We start from the raw sequence: 25,028 nt of genomic DNA on the forward strand, positions 1-25,028 counted from the left end.
TCAAAACTGCATTCTTTAAGAAAAATAAATACTCAAATGGTCAGCGGCACTTGAAAAAGATGAACACTTTATTTTTCTTTTCATATGGGAAATTTGTCAGGAAGGAAAACAATGCTTTTTTTTTTTTGTTCCTTGGCATTAAATGTAACTAAGCTCTAGAGCTCCATTCAATCCGTAGCGCTGAAGACCTGTGCTACAGTGCGGTATAAATTTAAAGGCAATGTTCCCACTTTTGCGCAGACTTCATTCACAGTAAACACTGCATATGTCGGCTCGATCGAAAATGACCTTTAAATTTCAATTGCGCTACGGCTTGAATAGAGCACTTAAAACAAAAGTAATTAACTGTCGAAACAGAGAAAGGAACAGAGAAAGCAGGGGCTGTGAAGGTTTTAGTGACCACGTTTACATGCACTCCAATATCCCATTATTATTCTGGATACTCAAGTATTGTTTTTGAGTTGACACACAAACATCATATCCCGTTTACAATAACCCAAAAAGGCTTGTATCCCGGTTATGAGAAACCCGGATAAGATGCCTGGGATATGCTAATCTTAGACGGGCTACTGTGGTATATAAACATCTTATCCTGTTTACTGTTGTTTTTCGCGGTCTGCACAGGCTCCATCGTAGTATTTCTTGTACAACATATTGGAAATTTGTCAGGAAGGAAAACAATGCGTTTTTTTTTTTGTTCCTTGGCTTTAAAAGTAACAAAATAAGAGCTCTATTCAAACCGTAGCACTGAAGACCTGTGCTACAGTGCGGTAGACATTTAAAGGCAATGTTCCCACTTTCGCGGAGACTTCATTCACGGGAAACACTGCATATGACCTTTAAATGTAAATCGCGCTACGGCTTGAATGGAGCACTTAAAACAAAAGTAATTAACTGTAGGAACAGAGAAAGCAGGGGCTGTGAAGGTTTTAGTGACCACATCCTGTGGCATATAAACATCTTATCCCGTTTTCCTGTTTTTCGCAGTCTGCACAGGCTCAGTTTCACATATCATGGGTGTTGTGTGATGTTTTCATCTGATTGTCAAACAAATCACTTCAAAAAGTAGGCTACCTCTGCAGTTCTTTCCACCATAATTCCATAATTTATTTTGCTGATATTCCGTACATGAACGTATAGCTTACTGGCTACTTTCACCCCTAATTTAGACAAGTTTCTGCTTATTTCTGACATTTGGTAGGCCAGATTATAATTTCTGACATTTGGTAAGCCATTTGTTTGTCAACTAGTTAGGAGAAGCTGCATGAATCTGTCATAACTTGTTGCCACAGAATACTAAATAAAGTAGTGCTCACCAGAATAATGTCTTACTTACATCAATAGAATGAATACATTAGTAATCTAGTTAACACCGGTAAAGTTGTCTTTCGTTTAGGGACCGGGGAGAAAACGCAATAACTCAAACAGTGGAACGATTGGTCCTGTGCAAAATGTCTAAATGTCATCAGTTTGACAAGTTTTAAGGAATTGAAAAGCTGAGAAAATGAGGAAACGCGTTTCTAAAAAGAATTCAGTTCGTCTTGGCTACATATTTTATGTGGTTGAAATACTGTCTGCTTGCATAAGTGTCAAAGATAACACTACACGTGCATTTGCATTTTCTCAAGAGATATTTCTCACTCCTGTTCCTTACAAAATTAACATTTGTTATATCATTTTACTGCAAGAAATGCATAATTCTGCAGGAGTTAATATATTATGCTACATGTGAGAGGTCATAGGCCTACAGTCAGTGTCCAGATTTCAGTTGCTATTCCATTTAACCCATATGAACTTAAATGAGGAATATTCTGTTTATTCATGGTTACAGGGATACTCGTGAGTGGGCTATCAAAGGTGCATGTAAACAGCTTATCCCAAATAAGACCTTTAAGCGGGATATGAGCTACTATCCGGAATATATGTATGCATGTAAACGTGGTCAGTGAGCTGAGAGACTGTCGCCCGCAATTACATCTGGTAAATATGTGTGACCAATAAAATGTGATTTGATTTTGGGTTGAAAGAGACTGTCTATGGCTGACAGGCAGTGAGAGTGGGAGGCAGGCATCATATACTGTAGACTTCCCAATGTCTCTTCACCTTTCCCCAACACAGCCACATGACCTAACACCTGCTGCTGTATACTAACTGACTACAGACTGAACAGAAACACTGAAATAGCATTACACACTAATGACTGAAAACATACATAAGTACGGTTATCACTTCTGCTTGAAACGGGAACAAAAGCAGGAGTCAGAACAAGCCTTCCCCAAAATGGTGGGCCAGTTTCAGAACCCCTGTGTTGTTGTGAAAGGGTAGTACAGTCCACTGCCTGTCACCATCACCAAGGAGGACACATCAGATTTAAAAAAAGAATAAACAAAGACATAAATATATTTCCCTCAACCCCCTTGTGTGTTCCACTAGGTCGTGGAGTGTGTGTATCACTTCCTCTTGCTCTCCAAGGCCAAAGTACAGGCGTAGGCAAACATAGCTTTCTCTTAAAACATAAAGCAACCATTACTGCAACAAAACGACTATTAAAAGTAGCTTGAGCGTGACTTAAAACAAATCTACACATTAAGCTCTGTGACAAGTTCTATTGAAGCAGGGTTTTGCAATATACATGGATATCATCAATTTCCTTATTTGCTACACGTTGAAGCATGTAGTATTAAACAGGGAAGTTAAATGAGCATTAAGTTGTGAGCGGTGTCAGGAGAACAATCCATTGGTACGCATTAAGATGAACAGCACAGCACAGCACAGCACAGTGTTGCTCCTGTCTGTTTAGTGTTTGTGGCACAGGGGCCCGCTGAGACTCAGATTGACTCTGCTCCTCATTAAACGTGGCCTTTGTGAGACGAAAATAAAATAGATATTAGGGGAGTGAGACGGGGAGCGCTGCTATGAATATTTAATTGGGTGCAAGGCTGTGTGTGTGTGTGTGTATCTCTTTGTGTTGTGGGTATATCTCTGGGGCAGAGCTCCAGCACTTCTCCAGCCCGGCTCACAGTGCTAGCTCTCCCAAGCTCCTGACACACTTGGCTGGGGAGCTGTGGCATCATTAAGGGTTCCACTGTCTGACTAATGAATCGATTGTCTGGTATTAGTGCTCCTCGCTGCAGCTCCCAGAGTGGCACGCTCCTCCTCTGGGGTTTCCCTTCTGCTGAGCTCTTAATCGGAAAACAGCACTAATTACCCTCCTCCTTTTCTCACTCTCTCCTTCCTTCTTTCGTTATCTCTAGCCCTCTGTCTTCCTCTAACTCTCCCTTGCTCTCTACACATCTCTCCCTCTTTCTACCCTGCCTCATCCTCAGGGCTATGGTGGGGGTGTAGGTGCTGGGATGAGCAGCTAGCTGAGATTGGGTGAAGGAGGAGGAGGAGGAGGGGTGTTGTAGTAGGGTCCTTTGGGAGCCGGAGCTGGGGAGCATTGCTACTGTACAAAAGAGCCATAGTAGCCCCCACCTGCCCTGCTGTAGGCCAGAAGTAGGTAACCCCACCACCCCCCCTTATTTCCTGTTCTCAGTAGACCACCTCATACACGGTGGCCTTCTTGTCTCCAGAACCAGTCACTATGTACTTATCATCCGGTGACACGTCACAACTCAGGACAGACGAGGACTCCTTGGACTGAGAGAGAGGAAGAGAGGAGAGCGGGAGGGGGGAAAGAGAGACGGAGAGAGGAAGAAAGAAGGGAAAAAGTTGTTACACATCAGTGACTCATCCATGAACTCTGACGTGGACCTGCCAAAGCCTGGTCATTATCAGCAGGTGTAATAACACTCAGCTGCACACAGCTACATGTCTTAAACAAGAGGGTGAAACTGAGTTTAAACAGAGAGAGAGACTGATAAGGAGTCACAGACAGTATGAGACAGACAGAGAGGTACAGTAAGAGACAGATGTGTGTTTACTCAGGAACACAGATCGGTCTGGGAAGGAACACACTTCCACAGTGGTGGGTGAGTGACAGTGATTAGGAGAGATCTCCCTGAGGGTCCCACATTGCACCACACATCCCTGCTCTACTCAGGAAGCTAATGTCTCACTCGCCTCTCATGTCTCTATAGTGCCGTTTATGCCTGGTTCTAACATGCGTCCTTTGTCCTGATCCTGTCCACATTCTGATTGTGCCCACATTTTTAGACAGGTGTAGTTGATTAAAAGACGCTTTGTGATCTGATTGTGGTCAGATCTTCCTGACTACTTCCGGAGGTTGGCTCCTCATAGCTTGTATCTGGATATCAATCAAGTGTAAACCAATCTTGATGGTAAAACCATTTAAATCATCATTATGCCGGTCTCTAAAATCATTGACAGGTAGCACCATGGACTTATGGCATCAATAATTGTCTTAAAATAAATACATTCATATTATTTTGAAAGAATATCTGTCAGTTAATCTGCATACAGGAGCCCCGTTTATATCTGGTTCTAACATGCGTTCTTTGTCCTAAACGTGTCCACATTTTTAGACAGGTGTAGACAATTAAAAGATGCATTGTAAACTGATTGTGATCAGGTCTTCCTGACCATCTCCTGAGGTAGTCAGACACACGTTGTGGACAGTGAAACCAACATTATCCCGCCCTCTAAAATCATTGACATGTGGCACCATTGACTTATGGCATCAACGTGTCTTAAAATAAATAAATACATATTATTTTGAAAGAATATCTGGACAAAGGACGCATGTTAGCACCAGGTATAAACCAGGCTTGTCTCTATGTTGGTCCACTACAGAGTTGGCTCCTTATAGCTCAAAATGCCCTAATAACGCTAGCGTGTATTATCAGAGGAGGCTGGTGGGAGGAGCTATAGGAGGACAGGCTCATTGTATTGGCTGGAATGGATTATTGGAACAGTATGAATCATATGGAAACCACATGTTTGACTCCATTCCATACATTACAATCCAGGCATTACAATGAGCCCGTCCTTTTATAGCTCCTCCCACCAGCCTCACTGATTACCGCCTAGATGTATTAATTGAATCAAAATAGGGCACAAAATAAAATGTTTTTGTTTGGACACAATAATCAGAATAGTCAATAATATATTATGGTCTTTCTGATGTATTATTGACCATTCTCTACTTTACAAGGGTTTTAGATCCCCACAGTAATGGTAATTGCTACACAATACATGTTTCATAACAGACAATGGTGCCTGTAACTTTTCTTCTTCTTCATGTCTGACAGGCAGAGTGATGTCAACCCAGGTTCTTAAACAATCCACCCAAAACCACCAATTCCTATGATTTACAGGGTTAAATAACTCAAATATGTGAGAACAATATTTTTGTTGACAAATGTTTCATTTTGTCGTTATAACAAGGTTGGTAGCAACATGTGAAAATCGTTGTGGAAATCTGTTTCAGATCAAGTCGACTACAAAACCCACAATGCAATGCTCTCTCTGGGCGGCTGGCGAGCTAGGTATCAACTTGTCTGCAAACGTAGCTACACACAAATATAGCAAAGTCAATATTAGCATGTGAAGTAGCTAGCTACCTGTAAAATCGCCTAAACAAACTGCAATTTAGGAGTCTACAATCTCAACCATGTTCAACTTGCAGTTCGTCTCAGTCTACCTCAGAGCGCAGGGTGCAGACGTTGCTATGGTAACAACGGCCCTTTCCAACAGACACACAAGGTGCATTGTGTGCAGGGTTGCCAGGTCTAGCTAAATTCTACAGCGAATGACAACTCAAACCCGATCACAAGGCCTGAAAACGAGCCCAATTGATCACAAGGCCTGAAAATGAGCCCAATTATTATTATTTTTCGCAGCAAGAGAGGAGTTGCCACATTTATCCAATAGATGTATATTAGCTAGCTAGTGCAGTTGGTTGTTCTCACGTCACGACGTGCGCGCGTCCTGCGCTCCTCTCAGACTCAGCTGCCTGCTATACTGCTCTTTCAACACACTGTGAATCCCAAACCAACCCCTCGCCCCTACCAACTCGCTCACAGGGCCCTCTGTGTCACGTGTTGCTGACGAAACTCTGAGCGTGACTGCCAGAGAGTGGGGAGGGGATCAATAAACCTTTTTTATTTACGTCATTTAGCAGACGCTCTTATCCAGAGCGACTTACATGAGCAATTAGGGTTAAGTGCCTTGCTCAAGGGCACATCAACAGATTTTTCACCTAGTCGGCTCGGGGATTAGAACCAGCGACCTTTCGGTTACTGGCACAACGCTCTTAACCACTAAGCTACCTGCCGCCCATTTTTGGGACACACTCCTAATTTGAATGATGCAATTCATGTTCTACTTTTAAATAATAAAACAAGCATTAAATTCAAATTAACAAATCTCAACAGTTGTTTTGCAAGATATAGACCTCAGTAACAGCTAATAACATTTAATTTGGGAGGTATTTCATTTGTCAAGTCTCGAAATCCAACAAACAAATGCACTTGGTATATAATTAAGCACCACTCTCCATTGTGCAAACTCAAAAAATAACATGGTGCTTTATGGGATTAAATTTAGCTCTGAAGCCTTATGGGATTAAACTTCACTCTGAAACTGGCAGCGTTGCTGGCTCGGTCAAAGTGGTTATCGTAGGGTCTAATTAGCCCCTACCTACACCCGCCATCATTTTCACTCCCCCAGCTTTGGGACACTTGTGCATACAGTGGAGACACGCGGGAACGCGCAAATGGAGGGCCAAGGGGAAGAGGTTGATTTGGGATTCAGTGTCACACACCTCTCCGGCCCTCCCTCCCCACCACTCAATCAGCAACAGCCTGCCTCACTGCCTGATAGTCACCAGCAGCAGGTCGCACTGTCACAGTGAAATTCATATAAATATACAGTACCAGTCAAAAGTTTGGATACACCTACTTATTCTAGGGGTTTTCTTTATTTTTACTATTTTCTACATTGTAGAATAGTAGTGAAGACATCAAAACTATGAAATAACACATATGGAATCATGTAGTAACCAAAAAAGTGTTAAACAAATCAAAATATATTTTCTATTTGAGATTCTTCAAAGTAGCCACCCTTTGCCTTGATGACAGCTTTGCACACTCTTGGCATTCTCTCAACCAGCTTCATGAGGTAGTCAAATGGAATTCATTTCAGTTTACAGGTGTGCCTTGTTAAAAGTTAATTTGTGGAATTTATTTCCTTCTTAATGCGTTTGATCTGGCCACGGACCCCACTTTGAGAACCCCTGTTCTAGACAAGTATGCCCATACCATCTATTGGCTGACTTGGCGGTCTGGAGTGCAGGTAATTGTTTTACATTTACATTTTAGTCATTTAGCAGACACTCTTATCCAGAGCGACTTACATTAGTGCATACATTTTTTTTTAAAGCGTTATGAAATGTGATATTGTCTTATCCCCTATCTCCAGTGATGAGAACCTTATAGGTATGACAAGTTCCTAAACGATTTCCTGATTTCACAGACGGACGACTTAGAAGTGGTGAAAATAGTTATTTTACCCACTCATAGAACATAGACTATCCTCAAACTGACAGGAGTTTCATGTTTCACAGCTTTCAGAACCACAGAAACACAGGGAGCTGACTCTCTCTCCGACTCTCTCTACATTAACTGAATAAAAAATCCCTACTACTGTACCTCCATTCTCTGTCTCCACCAGGCTCAGGCTCTGTCTGTCTGCATCAGACCTCTCATCCTATCCCCAGATGGTTCCCTAGCCCTGCTCCTCTCTCAACCCATCCCTCCTTTGAACCTCTACCTCTCCCTCCTCCCACTTCTCTCCCTCCACTCTCCCTCCTCTCTCAATCTCATCCTCCTCCCTGCATCCCCTCCCTCCTCCACATGACAGGTTCATGTCACCAGGGCTGTCAATCAGCAGGTCACTTGTGAGAGAGGCCTTGTTGACTGACAGACACGCTCACAATACAGAGAGAGAGACAGGGAGGAGGGAGAGAGGAGGGAGAGGTACAAGGGGATGAGGTAGTGATGAGTGAGAGTAATTGGAGGGAGGAGAGAGGGGGGTATGTGTGTACATGAGAGAGAGAACGAGAGAGAGCGAGAGAGAACAAGAGAGAGAGAGAGAGAGAGAGAGAGAGAGAGAGAGAGAGAGAGAGAGAGAGAGAGAGAGAGAGAGAGAGAGAGAGAGAGAGAGAGAGAGAGAGAGAGAGAGAGAGAGATGAATCAGGGGAGTAAAAGCGAGCAAGAGAAAGAAAGCGAGAGGAAGTAGCAGAATAATACCCTTTACAGACATAGAACGTGTCGATAGCGACAACTGATAATCTTTAAGACAATTTTAAAAAGTGCAGCATCAGAAGCGTCTGTACTTTTTCAGACAGTAGAATTCTGCTCCGGCATAGAATGTTCTGTATTGTTTCTCTGACGACAATAAATGTTCCTGATTGCTGTGTTGTTTTTATGCAGTTTTTTATGGTAGGGTAGCTAGATGTGTTTTCTTTCGACTAAATGTCTTGGTAAGTCACGGTATTTAACAAACGTAAAAACATTTTTTAGGAGAGAGTGGTCTGCGCGCAGGCAGGCAGGAAGCGTGCAGGCAGCTCAAGATTATTTGATTGACAGTCCTGGTCACCTAATGATGGATGTTAATCCCACTTCAGAAGTGGCATTCCTTTACAGACAAGTAAAATGTCAGTTTAGTGGCGCTTCGAAACTATCTCCAGAGAAGGTTTCGTGTCTGCATTTAAAAAGCTGTAGTGTATGTACCCTTACAGACAAACAAACATGCCGTAGCCGAGGTGCTTTCAAGGTGTATCACAGTGTGAGAGAGACAGAGAGAGAGAGAGATGCGAGGGAGAGTGTGAGACGTCATGCAGAGGGAACTGAGAGGCATTTGGATAATAAAGCAGATAGCCTCTGTGCTCATCAGAGCCCTAGGGAGACACTAACCAAGGCTGCATATTCCTCCCTCCCTGCACTAGACTAGCAAACAGAGCCCTAGGGAGACACTAACACTAGACTGCAGATTCCTCCCTCCCTCCCTCCCTCCCACACACAACCCAATATCTCCCCTTTAACTGGTCTTCCTGTAGCTCATCATCACACTCATACATACCCAGCACAGACATAGCCTAAAGTGTGTGTGTGTTGCAGTCTGTTCTTTGTCTGATAAACCCCAGTAAATCACCTTGAATCATATCTGTGATAAACAACTTGTCTTTCAACCTCTGTCCCACCCTCACTCTCTCACAGTGGGAAACAGCTAACTTTCTGCAATTCTACACATTTCATTTTGCCAGAGAGAAATGTGCAGTTTTATAGCTAATCTCATGCTATTCTATACATTTTTGCCATGTTGCAGAGAGAAAATGTTGCTGTTCTAATCTCATGTTATTCTATACATTTTGCCATGGGGCAGAGAGGAAATGTTGCTGTTCTGAAGCTGATCTAATGCTATTCTACACATTTTGCCATGAGGATGAGAGAAAATGTTGCCGTTTTAAAGCTAATTTCCTGTAATTCTACACATTTTGCCACCAGTCTGAGAGAAAACTAGGGGTCCCCCAACACCCCAGGGGGCTGCGGGGGTTTGTGCTACGCCAGTGCTCTCTCTCTCTCTCTCACACACACACACACACACACACACACACACACACACACACTCACACACTCACACACTCACACACTCACACACTCACACCATCACACTGATGGGAACAGGAGAATATTAGAAGATTGGGCTATTGATTGGAGTTGGTCGTGGGATAGGGAAAAGGAATTGAGTTGGGGTGGGATAGGGTTAGTGTTGGGTTCACTGACGGTACAATACCATATGAGTATTAGCCATAGGGCTATACTGCCTCTCTCTCTCACCTGGAAAATACTGGCTCCATATGGAGTCCTCCATGCATTCAGCAGATTGTCCTTCCCTGTGCTCACAAACCACTTGCCTGAAACACACACACACACACACACGTTATACTTCAGAGTTAGCTGATGTATGCAAGCACTATACATCTCATTAGGAGAGTGTGTGTGAGTGCCAGTCAGAGTTCTGAGCTTGTACGTACCACAGGAGGCGAACTTGAGTGAGAGCACACAGCTCTCATGGAGGTGCAGCTGGTACTTGTCTGGTTTGGAGACATGCAGCACTTCTACATTACTGCTCTCCATACCCACTGCCAGCCACTCTCCTGTAGGACAGTAGCCCAAAGAAAAGATCTGGCGGGAGGGAGAGGATGAGAGAGAGAGAAAGCTCATTACACGACTGAATGGAGCTCATCTGACAAAGATCATCAGCAGCATCATGTGAGATATGATACAATAGAGAGGAGCATAGTGACTTGTCTGATAGAGGCTGATGTGTACAGTATCATATTAAGGTGCAGTCTTCTCAGAAAGACAGTACTGAGTTGGTCTTAGCTAGTGTCAGCTAGTCTTACAACGTCTCAGGTGCTTCATCAGTACCTGTGAGGTGAAGTCGTGCTGCTGCAGCTGTCGTCCCTCTCTCAGGTCCCAGCAGCGTACTGTGTTGTCCAGCCCCCCCGTCCACAGTTTGGTCCCATCGTTGGAGATGTCAATACAGCTGGCCCCGTCAGTGTGGCCCTGGAACTGCCTGGGGAGCACAGACACATTCAACATCAACCCCCAGCCATAGTCATATAGCCCACTGCCCTGCTCTCCCCCCTCCTCCCCTCCGCTCCACTCTCCTGCTCTACCCTCTCCCTCTACTCTCCTCTCCTCCCCCACCCTCCTCCCCTCCTCCTCTCCTCTGCTGCCCTCTCCTCCTCATCTACTCTCCTTTCCTGCCCTACCCTCCCCCTCTCCTCTCCTCATTCTCTTACCTGACCAGGGTCTGGTTGTGCAGGTCCCAGACTATGATATTTTCCCCCTCTACCCCTCCTAACCTCCTCACCTCTCCTAACCTGACCAGGGTCTGGTTGTGAAGGTCCATTACCACAATATTTCCCCCCTCTACCCCTCCTAACCTACTCCTCTCCCCACTCTCCTCATCTTCCTCGTTATCCCCCTCTCCTCCTCCTCTCCTCTCCTTACCTAACCAGGGTCTGGTTGTGCAAGTCCCAGACTACGATGTTTCCGTCGCTGCAGCAGGAGAAGCAGACCTTGTTGTCGGGGGAGATGGCCAGAGCGTAGCAGGCCGGGGCAGAAGACGTCAACTCCGCCTTGATTCGGGGAGTGGGTGTGGCCAAGTCCCAGATTGACAGTGTGCTGGCCTCGCCTCCAACGATGAGTGTCCGCCCATCAGGGAGAATCTTACATGAGCGGATGTAGTTATCCCTGTTCTGATTGGTGGAAAGAGAGAACATATGTATTGAACAGCTAAAACAAGCAATATGATTGGTTAAGCCTTTTAAAGTTTGTGTCCACTCACCAGACAGTCGAGCTGGGCCATGGCACTTTTGCTTCCAGGCTGGCTGATGTCCCACACCTTGACACAGCCCTTCCCGCCGGTGTAGACGTGGCGTGTGGAGGTGCTGATGGTAACGGCACACACCACCTCTCCATGGTTCAGAGTGTGGATCTGACGGGCGTGCCGCGGGATGCCCGGGCCCAGCAGGGCGTCCGGAGGGAAAGGCACCGGCTGCATCTGTCCATCCGCACTTACATGGAAAGAGTAGGCACTGGAGAGAGAGAGGAGGGAAAAAAAGAGGGAGGGAAGTAGGAGAGAATCGAATGAGTGCCAACCACTGAAATCGAAATCTGTATATTATTACAAACAGTAATGCAAAAGCATTGAAGACTGTCAACACCGCAATGGCAATAGCAATTGAGAAATATTCACCCAAACCTTGGCAATTGTTTTTTACACAATAGTCATTGGTAGAATGCAAAAGGGAAGATTGTATTACAGGGGCCAGAGTAAGAGTGCTATTTCCAATGGCCGATCAGTTAGGGCCAGGACGATACCAGTATAGCGATACTCGTTATTATCGTGGCAAGAAAACAAAACACAAAGCGGATTTAACTTCTTTAGGAAAACAGCCTTAATGTTGGAAACAAACATAATTATGTTGTCATCCAGAGTCACATTTATTTATTTTCCAAGCTATAACACACAATATTTTACATACATTTTTATTTTTGACATGAAAATAAAATATTGTGATAATGGTATCGTCCCGGTCCTACGATCAATAGCATAGCGACGCCAAGGTTGTTGTGTAATTTTAGATCGAAATTGGGAGAGCTTGCTGCTTTGCTCCATCTAAAACAACAACAACGGTTATTTATGTTTGGATGGATGTGGATGGAGGAGAGGAGTGACGTACGGTTTTCCCCCGGAGGATCCACCAGGCAGTGAGGAGGACAGCCCTGGGGCCCTGAGGTGGGACCGAGGCTCATACGCCACCTGGAGAGCCTAGGAGTAGGACCAAGACATTAGGAGGCCCTCAAAATTGTCAAAGACTCCAGCCACCCTAGTCATAGACTGTTCTCTCTGCTACCGCACGGCAAGCGGTACCGGAGTGCCAAGTCTAGGTCCAAAAGACTTCTCAACAGCTTCTACCCCCAAGCCATAAGACTCCTGAACAGCTAATCATGGCTACCCAGACTATTTGCACTGCCCCCCCCACCCCCACCCTCCACCCCATCTTTTTACGCTGCTGCTACTCTGTTAATTATTTATGCATAGTCACTTTAACTCTACCCACATGTACATATTACTTCAACTACCTCAACTAGCCGGTGCCCCCACACATTGACTCTGCACCGGTACCCCCCTGTATATATAGCCTCCCTACTGTTATTTTATTTTACTTCTGCTCTTTTTTTCTCAACACTTTTTTGTTGTTGTTTTCTTTTACTTTTTTATAAAAAAAATAATGCACTGTTGGTTAAGGGCTGTAAGTAAGCATTTCACTGTAATGTCTGCACCTGTTGTATTCGGCGCATGTGGCCAATAAAATTTGATTTGATTTGATTTGATTACTAAAATAATCATCCTGTGTTATTCTCAGTAAATCCTAATCTCATCAAATTGTGTGAAATCTTGACAATTCATCCAACACAAGCTTTCAAACCAGTTACTACTACAGAAACATTGTCAAAACAGAAGGTTTTGTTTTAAACCAGTGATGCATATCTTCCATCCTTCAGGGCCACAGTGTTTACAGACTTACTTTCTTTCCTTATAATTAGTAATTGATTCAGACCTGGGCAACCAGGTGGGTGCACTAACTGGTCAATTAGGTACATAATTGATCAATTAAGTGCCAGGAAAAGACGAAGACTATAGACAATGCTGACTTTGAGGTCTGGAGTTGTGGACACCTGTTTTAAACAGAGAGACCAGTGAGGCGCGGTAAATAACTCACCAAGGGGCTGCGGGTGTAGGCGCTGGCGACGGCGCTGATCTGGGGCGAGAGGGTTAGGGTGCCCCCGAAGCCCCCAGGACTGGCTAGCTCCCCATTGAGGCCTGCGTGTGACACCACCCCAAATTGAGCCGGGTACAAACTGGGGGGCACAGACAGAGGACTGCGGAGAGCTGGCGGGAGGGGGGTGAAGAGAGGGTGGGTGAGAACATTTTACGTCACTGAGGACCAGAGAGGTCGGAGAGGTGGGGTCTACGGAGAGTTGTGTTGATGATTTCTTATACTATAACATGTCTTTATTGCTTTAGGCAGACTGTGGCTCATAGACTGTACCACAGGAGCACATTATCACAGTAGGGGTGAGTTATAATGGTATTATGAGCAGAATAAAAGTATAATTATGGTATTACATGGCTATATGATCACAGTAGGGTAATAGGATGTTATAGCAGTGCTATAATAACAGGGGCACAGACAGAGGGTATGACAGACAGACAGGTGTGTCTGACTCACCCAGGGGGTCAGTGGAGGAGGCAGACCTGCTGACCAGGCGGAGGCAGGACGTACTGGGGCCGGCGGGGCCGGGGGTAAGAGCCTCATGGTGAGACGGGGACGGGGTGCTCGACTTAGACAACGAAGACCCAGACTTCTCCATCTAAAGAGAGGTAAAGAGATACAGTCATGATACACCGTCATACAGATAAGTAAGTGATGAGTACTTTAATTTGTTGATGTTGGGCACCATGATAATGCTTGACAATGAATGTATAATACCTGTGCTGGGTCCTTGGCCTTGCCCGGTGTGGGGCTGCGTGGTAGGGGGGAGGACGGGACCACCCCGGGACTCCTGGGGGACCCTGGTAACTCCTTCCTCAGGGTGGGGGCCCGGTCCAGACCGTTCCCATGAGGGGAGTGAGGGGGGCTGCCTGCAGGGGACGTGGGCTCCTGTTGACATAGACAGATAAGGGACTCCAGGTCACCCCAAAACCACTGAAGACCGCAGCTTCACATTAGCTGTAAAAAATTTCTAAAGCTGTAAGATTATAGACATTATAGATTACTATAGTGTCTGTATGGATTGAAGCACAAGTGTGTATGAGGCCTGTACGGTACCTCCCTGCCACAGCCACCTCAATAAAACCATTCCCATCTGCTCCCAGTGTGCTGCAGTCAGCACTTCTCCTGTAGCTGTGTTTGAGCAGTGCAGAACACACATCCACAGACTGTACTAGAACAATCACCAGAGACACTCCCTCTCACACACCCATTAAGAACATTTGTCAAATTCTCAAATTGTTCTGTATGCAAAAATCACACAAGAGACTTTCCCGCTTTTGTGCATTGTGCTGCGTAGTACCAAATGCAGAAAGCTTGGATAAAACATATTTTGGTACACTGCATGAAGTATTTAAAGAATTTAAACATTCTGAGGGCATAAATAAAGGAAGCACCCTGCTGCTATCTGATGAGAGGAGGGGTGTCTGTGTGTGTAAGTGTGTGTGTGTGTGTGTGTGCCTGCTTAAGCATATATGTGTCTGTTCCAGAGCTGTGTTCAACAGGGAGAAACTTTACTCACTAGGAATGGAGCGAACATTTACATTTAGTCATTTTTAGCAGACGCTCTTATCCAGAGCGACTTACAGTTAGTGAATACATTTAGAATTTTTTTTTATACTGGCCCCCCGTGGGAATCGAACCCACAACCCTGGCGTTGCAAATGCCATGCTCTATCAACTGAGCTACATCCCTGCCGGCCATTCCCTCCCCTACCCTGGACGACGCTGGGCCAATTGTGCGCCGCCCATGAGTCTCCCGGTCGCAGCAGGCTGCGACAGAGCCTGGATTCGAACCAGGATCTCTAGTGGCACAGTTGCCTTAGACCACTGCGCCACTCAGGAGACACGAACAGCAGCTAACTCACCATAATCTAAAGTGATTGGTGTCCTCGTTATGAAATTATCAATTTTACCCTGTACATTTAAAAATGACCATATACACTGATTGTTTAAAGCAAAACTACCAACACTATCGCTGATGGTGAACCTGAACAATCAATTATATTGTAAGCCCCGTTCAGCAGTTAGGCTATAACCAGATGAGAGTTGTGTATACGAGAGCGCGTTTTTATTCCGGTAAAAAACCATTTTCAACAGTGCATAGATAACAATAACCTTGCAAATTACATAGGTTGTAACTCAACTAATAAATCCTAATATCACCCAAGCCATTTTAGTATCTGAACGCTGAAGGTGCTGCGCAGATGTGCAAGATCAGCAACAGGCAGCCTACCTCGCGTTGGTCAGTGCGCGAAGCTGGGCACAGTGCGCAATTTGACTAGGCTACTAATATTGCCTGGGGTTATTCGGTATGCAAAATTACTTGTTGATCAATGACTCAACACTTTCACTTACACTGAAGGAGAGAGGACGCATTAGTTGTCACAAAAAATATGAGGTATTTTCAGAAGATAGATAATTTTTTATGTGACAAAATGTTTGTTTACTTTGTAATTTTTTCCTTTGGGGAGGGCTAGAGGTACACTACACAAACTCATACAATCTCATACTCCGTTCGCATTTTCCTGTTGGCTGCCATCAAAAAATAGGTACATAAATATAAAGTATTGATCATTTTGATCATATTACAGAATCAAAAAGTAAAAATAAACCCAGTATGCAAAGGAAAATAAAAACAAAAGTGAGTCTCCACCCCCAACCTCCCATCCCAGTCCCCCAACCCCTCCCATCCCAGTCCCCCAACCTCCCATCCCAGTCCCCCAACCTCCCATCCCATCCCAGTCCCCCAACCCCACCCATCCAACATGCCTCCAAAGAACAACCATGTCTTCCACCACTCCCCAACCAATATATATATAGTTTATTTGAATGTGTTGGGCTTTAACAGAGATGATTCTTTACAGAGTCAAGTGTATTTGTCCAGGCCTCAATTGTTGCTTGACTAACACCATTGATTCTGGCTGTGGATAATTCTAATGTTATAACTTCTAATAGTAACTGAATCCATATTTCTCTCTATACTCAGTCAGGGGGCGGAAGAATCATTTCTAAACATATTTAGGATGGGGCAAAATGCTAGTGCCTCCTACTTCTTTCCCTCTTCATTTTATCCGGGATCGCTTACGTTGCCTTATATATTTTTTAATCGCACTATGGATTTTAATCGCACTAAGGATGTTAGTCCATCTACTGAGGTCGAATTTAATTGATTTGAACATTCTGTTAAAGTTTCTAGCAATGGTTTTCTCTAAGGAAGGAAATATATTACACCCAAATATTTTAAATGGGAAACGATTTGGATTCCATAAGTAGAGATGAAGTCCTCCATCGGGGTCTTGAGAGGCAGTAGGTCTGATTTGGTTAGACTAATTTAATAGCGATGAAGCTGAATTTATCTATGATCTTCAATGCATTTGGGAGCGATTGAGATATATTGTCTAGATATAGTAAATTATCGTCCACGTATAATGAGATGAAGTGATCAGGGAAATTGGTGTTATTTACTTCGATTGACGAATTGCCTGGGCCAAGGGTTCCATGGATAATACAAATAGCAAAGGAGAAATCAGATCGCCTTGTCTGCTGCTTAAAGTGATTCTGAATGGATCAGAGCAGATATTGCCTGTTATAATTATGGCTGAGGAATTGGCATATTTAGTATTTTAATCATATTAATGAAATTGGAGCCAATTCCCATATGTTCCAAGATAGACCAGAGATATGACCGTTCTAGTTTATCAAAAGCTATGTCTGCATCAGGAGATAAAACAGCCCAAGGAGCTGTTGTTTCTGATAAAGCATTTAAGATATGTAATAGTCGACAGAGGTTATCCGAGGATAAACATTTTTTTAACAAACCCACTTTGGTCCATGTGGACCAATTTGGGTAAGTAAGTCACATGACGACAACATTTTGGAAAACGGTTTGATATCTGTGTTTATCAAGATAGGGAACGATAGTGAGAACACTGGGTGGCATCATTACCTTTCTTTTATAAAAGTGAAATTAGTGGTGTATTCACATCTCTCACAAATGAACCTTTGTGAACAGCTGTGTTAATCATTTCGAGCAATAGTGGACCTAATTGATTTCTAAATGTTAAATAGACCTCAGGGGGAATACCAACCCATACAGGCGATTTGCCTTTATTTATTCTATCCAATGCCCTTTTGAGTTCATTGAGAGAGATTTGGGGTCCCAGCGAGGTGGCTTCCTCTGTTGAGAGAAGAGGAGTTCTTAATTATGTTAGAAAGGACTTAGTCTGACATGGTGTGGATTTACAATCAGAGGTGTACAGTTCTTTATAGAAGCGGGATCATCTTTGATTCAGTCAGTCAATACGGAAAATTTCAAGAAATTTGAACGTTTCTTCAAGTGCAGTCGCAAAAAACATCAAGCGCTATGATGAAACTGGCTCTCATGAGGACCGCCACAGGAATGGAAGACCCAGAGAGTTACCACTGCTGCAGAGGATAAGTTCATTAGATTTACCAGCCTCAGAAATTGCAGCTCAAATAAATGCTTCACAGAGTTCAAGTCACAGACACATCTCAACATCAACTGTTCAGAGGGGATTGTGTGAATCAGGCCTTCATGGTCGAATTGCTGCAAAGAAACCACTACTAAAGGACACCAAAAGAAGAAGAGACCTGCTTGGGCCAAGAAACACGAGCAATGAACATTAGATCGGTGGAAATGTGTCTTTTGGTCTGGAGTCCAAATTTGAGATTTCTGGTTCCAACCGCTGTGTCTTTGTGAGATGTGGTGTGGGTGAATGGATGATCTCCGCATGTGTAGTTCCCACCGTAAAGCATGGAGGAGGAGGTGTTATGGTGTGGGGGTGCTTTGCTGGTGACACTGTCTGTGATTTTTTTTAGAATTCAAGGCACACTTAACCAGCATGGCAACCACAGCATTCTGCAGCGATACGCCATCCCATCTGGTTTGGGTTTAGTGGGACTATCATTTGTTTTTCAACAGGACAATGACCCAACACACCTCCAGGCTGTGTAAGGACTATTTGACCAAGAAGGAGAGTGATGGAGTGCTGCATCAGATGACCTGGCCTCCACAATTCCCCGACCTCAACCCAATTGAGATGGTTTGGGATGAGTCGGACAGCAGAGTGAAGGAAAAGCAGCTAACAAGTGCTAAGCATATGTGGGAACTCCTTCAAGACTGTTGGAAAAGCATTCCAGGTGAAGCTGGTTGAGAGATTGCCATGAGTGTGCAAAGCTGTCATCAAGGCAAAGGGTGGCTATTTGAAGAATCTCAAATATAAAATATATTTTGATTTGTTTAACACTTTTTTGGTTACTACATGATGTGTTATTTCATAGTGTTGATGTCTTCACTATTATTCTACAATGTAGAAAATAGTAAAAATAAAGAAAAACCCTTGAATGAGTAGGTGTGTCCAAACTTTTGACTGGTACTGTAATTCTAACAATATGGTGTTCAGAGTATCAAAAAACGTAGGATCATATGAATTTGGAGCGTATATATTAATAAAGGCAATTTTGACAAAGAACGTAATATGAGCAAATCATTTGAGTGAACTGGCAATTCGTAATGTTTGAATCGATTTTCTGACCGATGCATGCTACATTTGGATCAGTTTGGGTTCTGCGGACCGATGATGCACTTGTATCTTAAACATTTTAATCGGGGACCCATGCGTATCGGTGAATTGTTACATCCCTACTATGACTCATTGTTTGTTTTGCTCCAGCAGTTACATGGGGTTGGATGACGTTGCATGTAGTAGGTGCTGATCTAAGGCAGTTTAGCCTTTTCCCTCTGACGGGTTTGGTTAGAATTGGGAGAGGATAAGCTGATTCTAGATCTGTGCCTACGTGCGACTTGGTTATTCTTACCTCGTTAGAGACATCCACCACCAGGTTATCCTCACTCTTGTCCCCATCACTGTCCTATGAGACACAGAGGAGAGAAGGTCAGGCACACACTCTCTCTCACATAAACATCATTGCCCACCCTTCACTCCTTCCCTCTGTCAGGCGTACGCACAGACTAACACACACATGCACACACACTACACACACCCAGGCTTGCACCCATACACAGATATGCCCACCCCTCCCTCTCTCCCTCTGTCTGTTTGGCCATATCACTACTTTATTCCTCTCGCTCCCTCCCTCTCTTTTTCTCCCCCTCTCTCTCTGGGAATTGTGGTGACATGGATGGCACTTAGTCACCATGGCAACAGTGCGTTGATGTGATTATGGCCTGATATTTCCATTGACATCACGGTGGAGTGGCATCACCCCTTAATTATATTGAGCCAGATCAGGGCCATGGTGGAGAGGAGAGGAGACTATTCCTGGACATAGACAGATCGGAGCTAGGAGAAAAACGTCCTGGACATAGACAGACCGGAGCTAGGAGAAAAACATCCTGGACATAGACAGATCGGAGCTAGGAGAAAAACGTCCTGGACATAGACAGACCGGAGCTAGGAGAAAAACATCCTGGACATAGACAGATCGGAGCTAGGAGAAAAACATCCTGGACATAGACAGACCGGAGCTAGGAGAAAAACATCCTGGACATAGACAGATCGGAACTAGGAGAAAAACATCCTGGACATAGACAGATCGGAGCTAGGAGAAAAACATCCTGGACATAGACAGATCGGAGCTAGGAGAAAAACATCCTGGACATAGACAGATCGGAGCTAGGAGAAAAACATCCTGGACATAGACAGATCGGAGCTAGGAGAAAAACATCCTGGACATAGACAGATCGGAGCTAGGAGAAAAACAACCATTACATAATGTAGTACAGAGAGGCTGATGATCAACAGAGCTCCCTGTCCTCCCTTCACGAGAGGCTACATTGATGTGATGTTTGAGGCAGTTCTCATAGAGGAGCTATGTCAATCAGAATACTCACTCCACAGAGAGAGATCATGTTCACTAGGGTAATCTATTTTGGCCATCGTCATTGCATGTCTTACACTTCCAAGCTAGCATAATGTCTGTGACCCCTGGTTGACCTGTGATGTCAGAGACTTGGGACTGATACAGCATTAATACTTCAGTGCGGGTTTAATTGAATGGGGTACGTACGTAGTGAGGTGGGAGGGGCTCCTTGTCATCACAGCGCCTCCTCTTGGTGTCGCCCCCTCCCTGAGAGGAGGAGTACCCTCCCGACGGGCCCTGGCGCTCCTCCACTGGCTGGCTGTCTGTCGACGACACAGACTTACTCTGCACACACACACAAACACACGCATAAAAGAGAGCCGACACACAGCAGGTAAGTCATACAGAAAATGCAATCAAACAACATATAAAAAGTGAATTAACTTCCTCCCTGACACAGAAAAGTTAATATGACTCAAATATGACTGATCATTTTACAAGAAGCCCATTTTCTGGCTATTTATACTAGAAAGAGCATGGTGGTAATCACCATAACAGAGGAATAAAACATCAAAGTGGAGTATTATTTCTGGGGTCTATGTGGGCCAACTCTATTCTCTTTCATCGGTTGACTCCTACGGAACGTTCTGTTCTTGCGAACTGTGGAGGACACAGGCAGGAAGCTGGTTGGACGGATGAGACCAGAACACACAAAGAACCACAGTTTTCTCAACAAACTCCCAGTCTTCTCCTCCATCTGTCCCCCCTCTCTTCTCTCCCTCTCTTTTTCTTTATTCCTCTCTATTTAAAATAAAAAAATGTAATATTGGCAGGACTTAACAAATACCAATTGATATGCATCTCTCCTTCCTTCCTCCCTCCCTTCCTCCGTCCATATTTTGGAGGATGTTATCACAAACCCGACCTCTTAAAGATTGGTCTTTAAGATCAGTACCGTTGGTAGGGGGGGTTATAAGATTACATATGGAATTGTTTTAAGATGGTCATACTATGGATCATTTAGCTGTTTGATTTAGAATTTTTGGTCCCCTTCAGGTATATAAAAAATATATAAATAAATTATTTGATAAAATATTGAATTTGGACTTTACTACTATAGCCCAGAGAAACGCATTGAATAACAAATTCATAAATGGCTAAAAAAGACAGTCAAAAAATACTTTGTTTTATTCTTTTTTTTTGTTCCCTTTTTCTCCCCATCTTTGTGATATCCAATTGGTAGTTACAGTCTTGTCCCATCACTGCAACTACCGTACGGACTAGGGAGAGACCAAGGTCGAATCCCATGCGTCCCCCGAAACACAACCCTGCCAAGCCGCACTGCTTCTTGACATACTGCTCGCTTAACTCGGAAGCCAGCCGCACCAATGTGATGGAGGAAACACCATGCAGCTGGCGACCGAAGTCAGCTTGCAGGCGCCCGGCCGCCACAAGGAGTCGCTAGAGCGCGATGGGACAAGGACATACCAGCCAGCCAAAACCTCCCCTAACCCGGACGACGCTGGGCCAATTGTGCGCCGCCTCATGGGTCTCGCGATCGCTGCCTGCTGCGACACAGCCCGGGATCGAATCCGGATCTGTAGTGACGGATCCAGATCTGTTTATTTTTTTAAACACATTTAACCCCTTTTTATGGGTAGGCACAACACTACCTTCATACTTCCATACAGTTTTTAAAACCGGTATCGGTTATCTTCAGACAAGTCCTGTGACACTTGTGGGGGACGTAGAGCAAAACGGAGAGAATGAGAATCTCTCCCCTTTCAACAGTGGGGTCACATTATTTTGTAGCCCAAACGTTTCGGACACTACAAACAGAATTTGGCACATCAACGGTACCGACTTCAGTCAAGTCCCCTGATACTTATGGGGGTCGCAGAGCCAAACAGAGAACACCATTGTGTTCGTGAGAGTCTCCCCTTTCCATAGAGTGGTCATAACTGTTCGGACGCTACAGACGTTTTCGTGAGAAGATCGATTTTCTGGATGTCTCTTGGTCTGAAAAACACCGCTCTAGCTCTGCCACATTTCACCACAGATGCAGAAGTGCGACACTGGGGGATGTGGTGGATTGAGACGCATCCAATGCAAAAAAAACTGATACCTCTAGCTTAAACTGACCGATTTTGATGGGGATAAAATAAAATAAAGTAACTTAGACTGACGCACCAGTGCTTCAATGTGCGTCAATCGAGCATATTAAAAGATAAAAAGAAAGAAAGAAAAGGCTATTGCAAACTTCATTCATTTTCCCTTTCTTATAAAACAAAGAGTCAAAAGTTTCCCATTTTACTTACTCCCTTCACTATAGAGAATGCTCCCTATTTTATTTATTTATTCTCTCCTCTCCTCCCACTTTCTGTTGTTATCAGAGTGAGTGTGAGGGAGGGCAGCTGTCTAGTAGTCTATTGGTCTGTCTGTTCCCTCAGTTCCAACACACCAAGGTTATATTCAACCACAGAGTAAGAGATGACCATACTACTAGACCCATACCACCATAATATTGTCTACATAGAACTGACCAGTGTTCTATTGGGCATGGTTGCAAAGCTACCGGTCATTAACCAATGTTACCGGAATCTTCAGTAATTTTCGTAATTAACAGTAAATCCATGGCAACTTATCGTAACTTTGGTAATTTATATTTGAATAACTTTTAAAAAATGTATTCATATGGTATACATTTTTTATTGTCCACATTGTCCATGAGTTTCTAGTAGATACATCATATGGTTCAAGAGAAAAATAGCCTAATTAATGAAAAATGCATCTAATCAACAATGGCATTATTTTCAATGACCTCTGCAACTCGTCCAACTATTGACTTTTTTCACAACTGCCACCAGTTTAACGCCAAAACATCGACAACAAATACATATTGACATTGTGAAATAAATAAGTGTGTAAAAAAAAGGTTACTTCATGCTGAAACCCTCATATTAAACACCAATGGTATTCACTAAGATGATGGTTTAAATTTAGGACAATGTTTTACAGCTTTGTCATTAGATTTTTGTTTTGTTTTCATCATCTTATTTAATTACTTCATATAGGTCAGAGATAATTACATATACCTGTGATAATCTGAAGTACCCAAAAGGGCCACTAGATGTCTTGTGATACATTATATAAAATCCTTGAAAGATACCAAAATTCTGTGAAATTCTGCCAAACTCCGAAAGTTTCCAGTAATATACCCTCTCTTTGTAACCCTACTATTGGGCCTTGGTTATGGAACAACAGCACGGTTCTACTGTTGTACTGTTCTACTGTTGTACTGTTCTACTGTTGTAAGGTTCTACTGTTGTACGGTTCTACTGTTGTACTTGCTTTACTAACTCTAGTGCTGGTCCTATTAATGGAAACTCTCCAACAAAACAGACCCTTTTAGAGTACCTCTGTAGCTCAATTGGTAGAGCATGGCGCTTGTAACGCCAGGGTAGTGGGTTCGTTCCCCGGGACCACCCATACGTAAAAATGTATGCACACATGACTGTAAGTCGCTTTGGATAAAAGCGTCTGCTTTTTTTTTCACATAAACACACACTCACTCACACATACATACACACGCACGAATGTATACGTGTGACATGCACGCACAAGCACACACACACACACACACAAACACAGAAGCATACACGCGGCATGCACACACACGCACGTGAGCATGCACGCACGCACACACACACACACGTTGGGGTTACTTACCCTGCTGGGTGCAGCCTCTGTGGAGGGAACAGAGACAGGGGAGGAGCAGTAGAGCGGAGGAGGGGTGAGCAGTAGAGCGGAGGAGGGGTGAGGGGTAGAGGGGAGGAGGGGTGAGGGGTAGAGGGGAGGAGGGGTGAGGGGTAGAGGGGAGGAGGGGTGAGCAGTAGAGCGGAGGAGGGGTGAGGGGTAGAGGGGAGGAGGGGTGAGGGGTAGAGGGGAGGAGGGGTGAGGGGTAGAGGGGAGGAGGGGTGAGGGGTAGAGGGGAGGAGGGGTGAGGGGTAGAGGGAGGGGAGGAGGGGTGAGCAGTAGAGCGGAGGAGGGGTGAGGGGTAGAGGGGAGGAGGGGTAGAGGGGTAGAGGGGAGGAGGGGTGAGCAGTAGAGCGGAGGAGGGGTGAGGGGTAGAGGGGAGGAGGGGTAGAGGGGGATTGACGTCAGTATAGATAATAATAACAACAGCCCCACAGCATGCCAAGGTCAACCTGAAAAAGGCCTGTCCCAGTGCAATAAAAACACAAGCTTTGTATTGTACATGTTTCCAATCTGCAGCGCTGCCCTCTCTGTCTCTGTCTCCTCTCCTCTGAGACACAATGCTTTCCATCTTGCCATTCATTCATTCAGCACTCATCTGTCTGCTCAGTCTCTCTCTCATTCTTTTTCTACACCAGGGTCCTACAGGTTTAACATCTAGCCACCCTCCATCAATATACGGCCTTGCAGGCAACAGAGTGACATTTGTTAGTTGTTCTATGTTTAATGAGCGTTGTTCCTCAAGATGTTCCGCCACCCTTGAGTTCAATAAACTTCAACCAAGTGGTTATTTTGTATCAAAAGCTGAGATATTCCAGTACTACAGTTCTTCACCAGTGTCCTTCATGTGGAGGTCAGTCAGTGAGTCGTACCTCTTAGGTGCTCAGGGTCCAGGTGGTTGCGTTCATCCTTGGAGGCCAGGTGGGCTGAGACCCCCAGGGCTCCAGTGAGGGCCAGCAGACCTGAGCCTCCCCCCAGAGAGAGGCCTGACGGGTGGGGAGTCAGGGGAATACCTGGGGTGTGGTGAGACAGGTGCTGGAGCTGCTGCTGCTGTACACCAGGGAGACAGGGCAGGGGGAGGGGGAGGGGGGAGAAAGAGGAAAGAGAGAGGGAGA

At 44.5% G+C, this 25,028-nt stretch overlaps 1 protein-coding gene across 1 annotated transcript in view; it reads right to left on the reverse strand.

Moving 5' to 3' along the window:
- Window positions 1-3,531: 3,531 nt before the first annotated feature.
- Window positions 3,532-25,028, reverse strand: part of LOC311148935 (transducin-like enhancer protein 4) — a gene marked incomplete at its 3' end in the record, with an annotated part of 66,711 nt that continues 45,214 nt past the window's right edge. The window contains exons 7-20 of the mRNA XM_084185970.1: window positions 24,786-24,963; window positions 23,887-23,903; window positions 20,365-20,502; window positions 19,153-19,206; window positions 14,033-14,203; window positions 13,772-13,913; window positions 13,262-13,431; window positions 12,218-12,306; window positions 11,320-11,569; window positions 10,983-11,230; window positions 10,395-10,542; window positions 9,998-10,148; window positions 9,801-9,877; window positions 3,532-3,639 (exon numbers count right to left, since the gene is read on the reverse strand). Of these exons, the coding sequence (XP_084042096.1) occupies window positions 3,532-3,639; window positions 9,801-9,877; window positions 9,998-10,148; window positions 10,395-10,542; window positions 10,983-11,230; window positions 11,320-11,569; window positions 12,218-12,306; window positions 13,262-13,431; window positions 13,772-13,913; window positions 14,033-14,203; window positions 19,153-19,206; window positions 20,365-20,502; window positions 23,887-23,903; window positions 24,786-24,963 (1,941 nt within the window). The remainder of the gene's footprint in view (window positions 3,640-9,800; window positions 9,878-9,997; window positions 10,149-10,394; window positions 10,543-10,982; window positions 11,231-11,319; window positions 11,570-12,217; window positions 12,307-13,261; window positions 13,432-13,771; window positions 13,914-14,032; window positions 14,204-19,152; window positions 19,207-20,364; window positions 20,503-23,886; window positions 23,904-24,785; window positions 24,964-25,028) is intronic.

Source organism: Coregonus lavaretus, assembly GCF_964263955.1.
Source record: "Coregonus lavaretus genome assembly, chromosome: 21".
In the NCBI taxonomy this organism is placed as follows: domain Eukaryota; kingdom Metazoa; phylum Chordata; class Actinopteri; order Salmoniformes; family Salmonidae; genus Coregonus; species Coregonus lavaretus.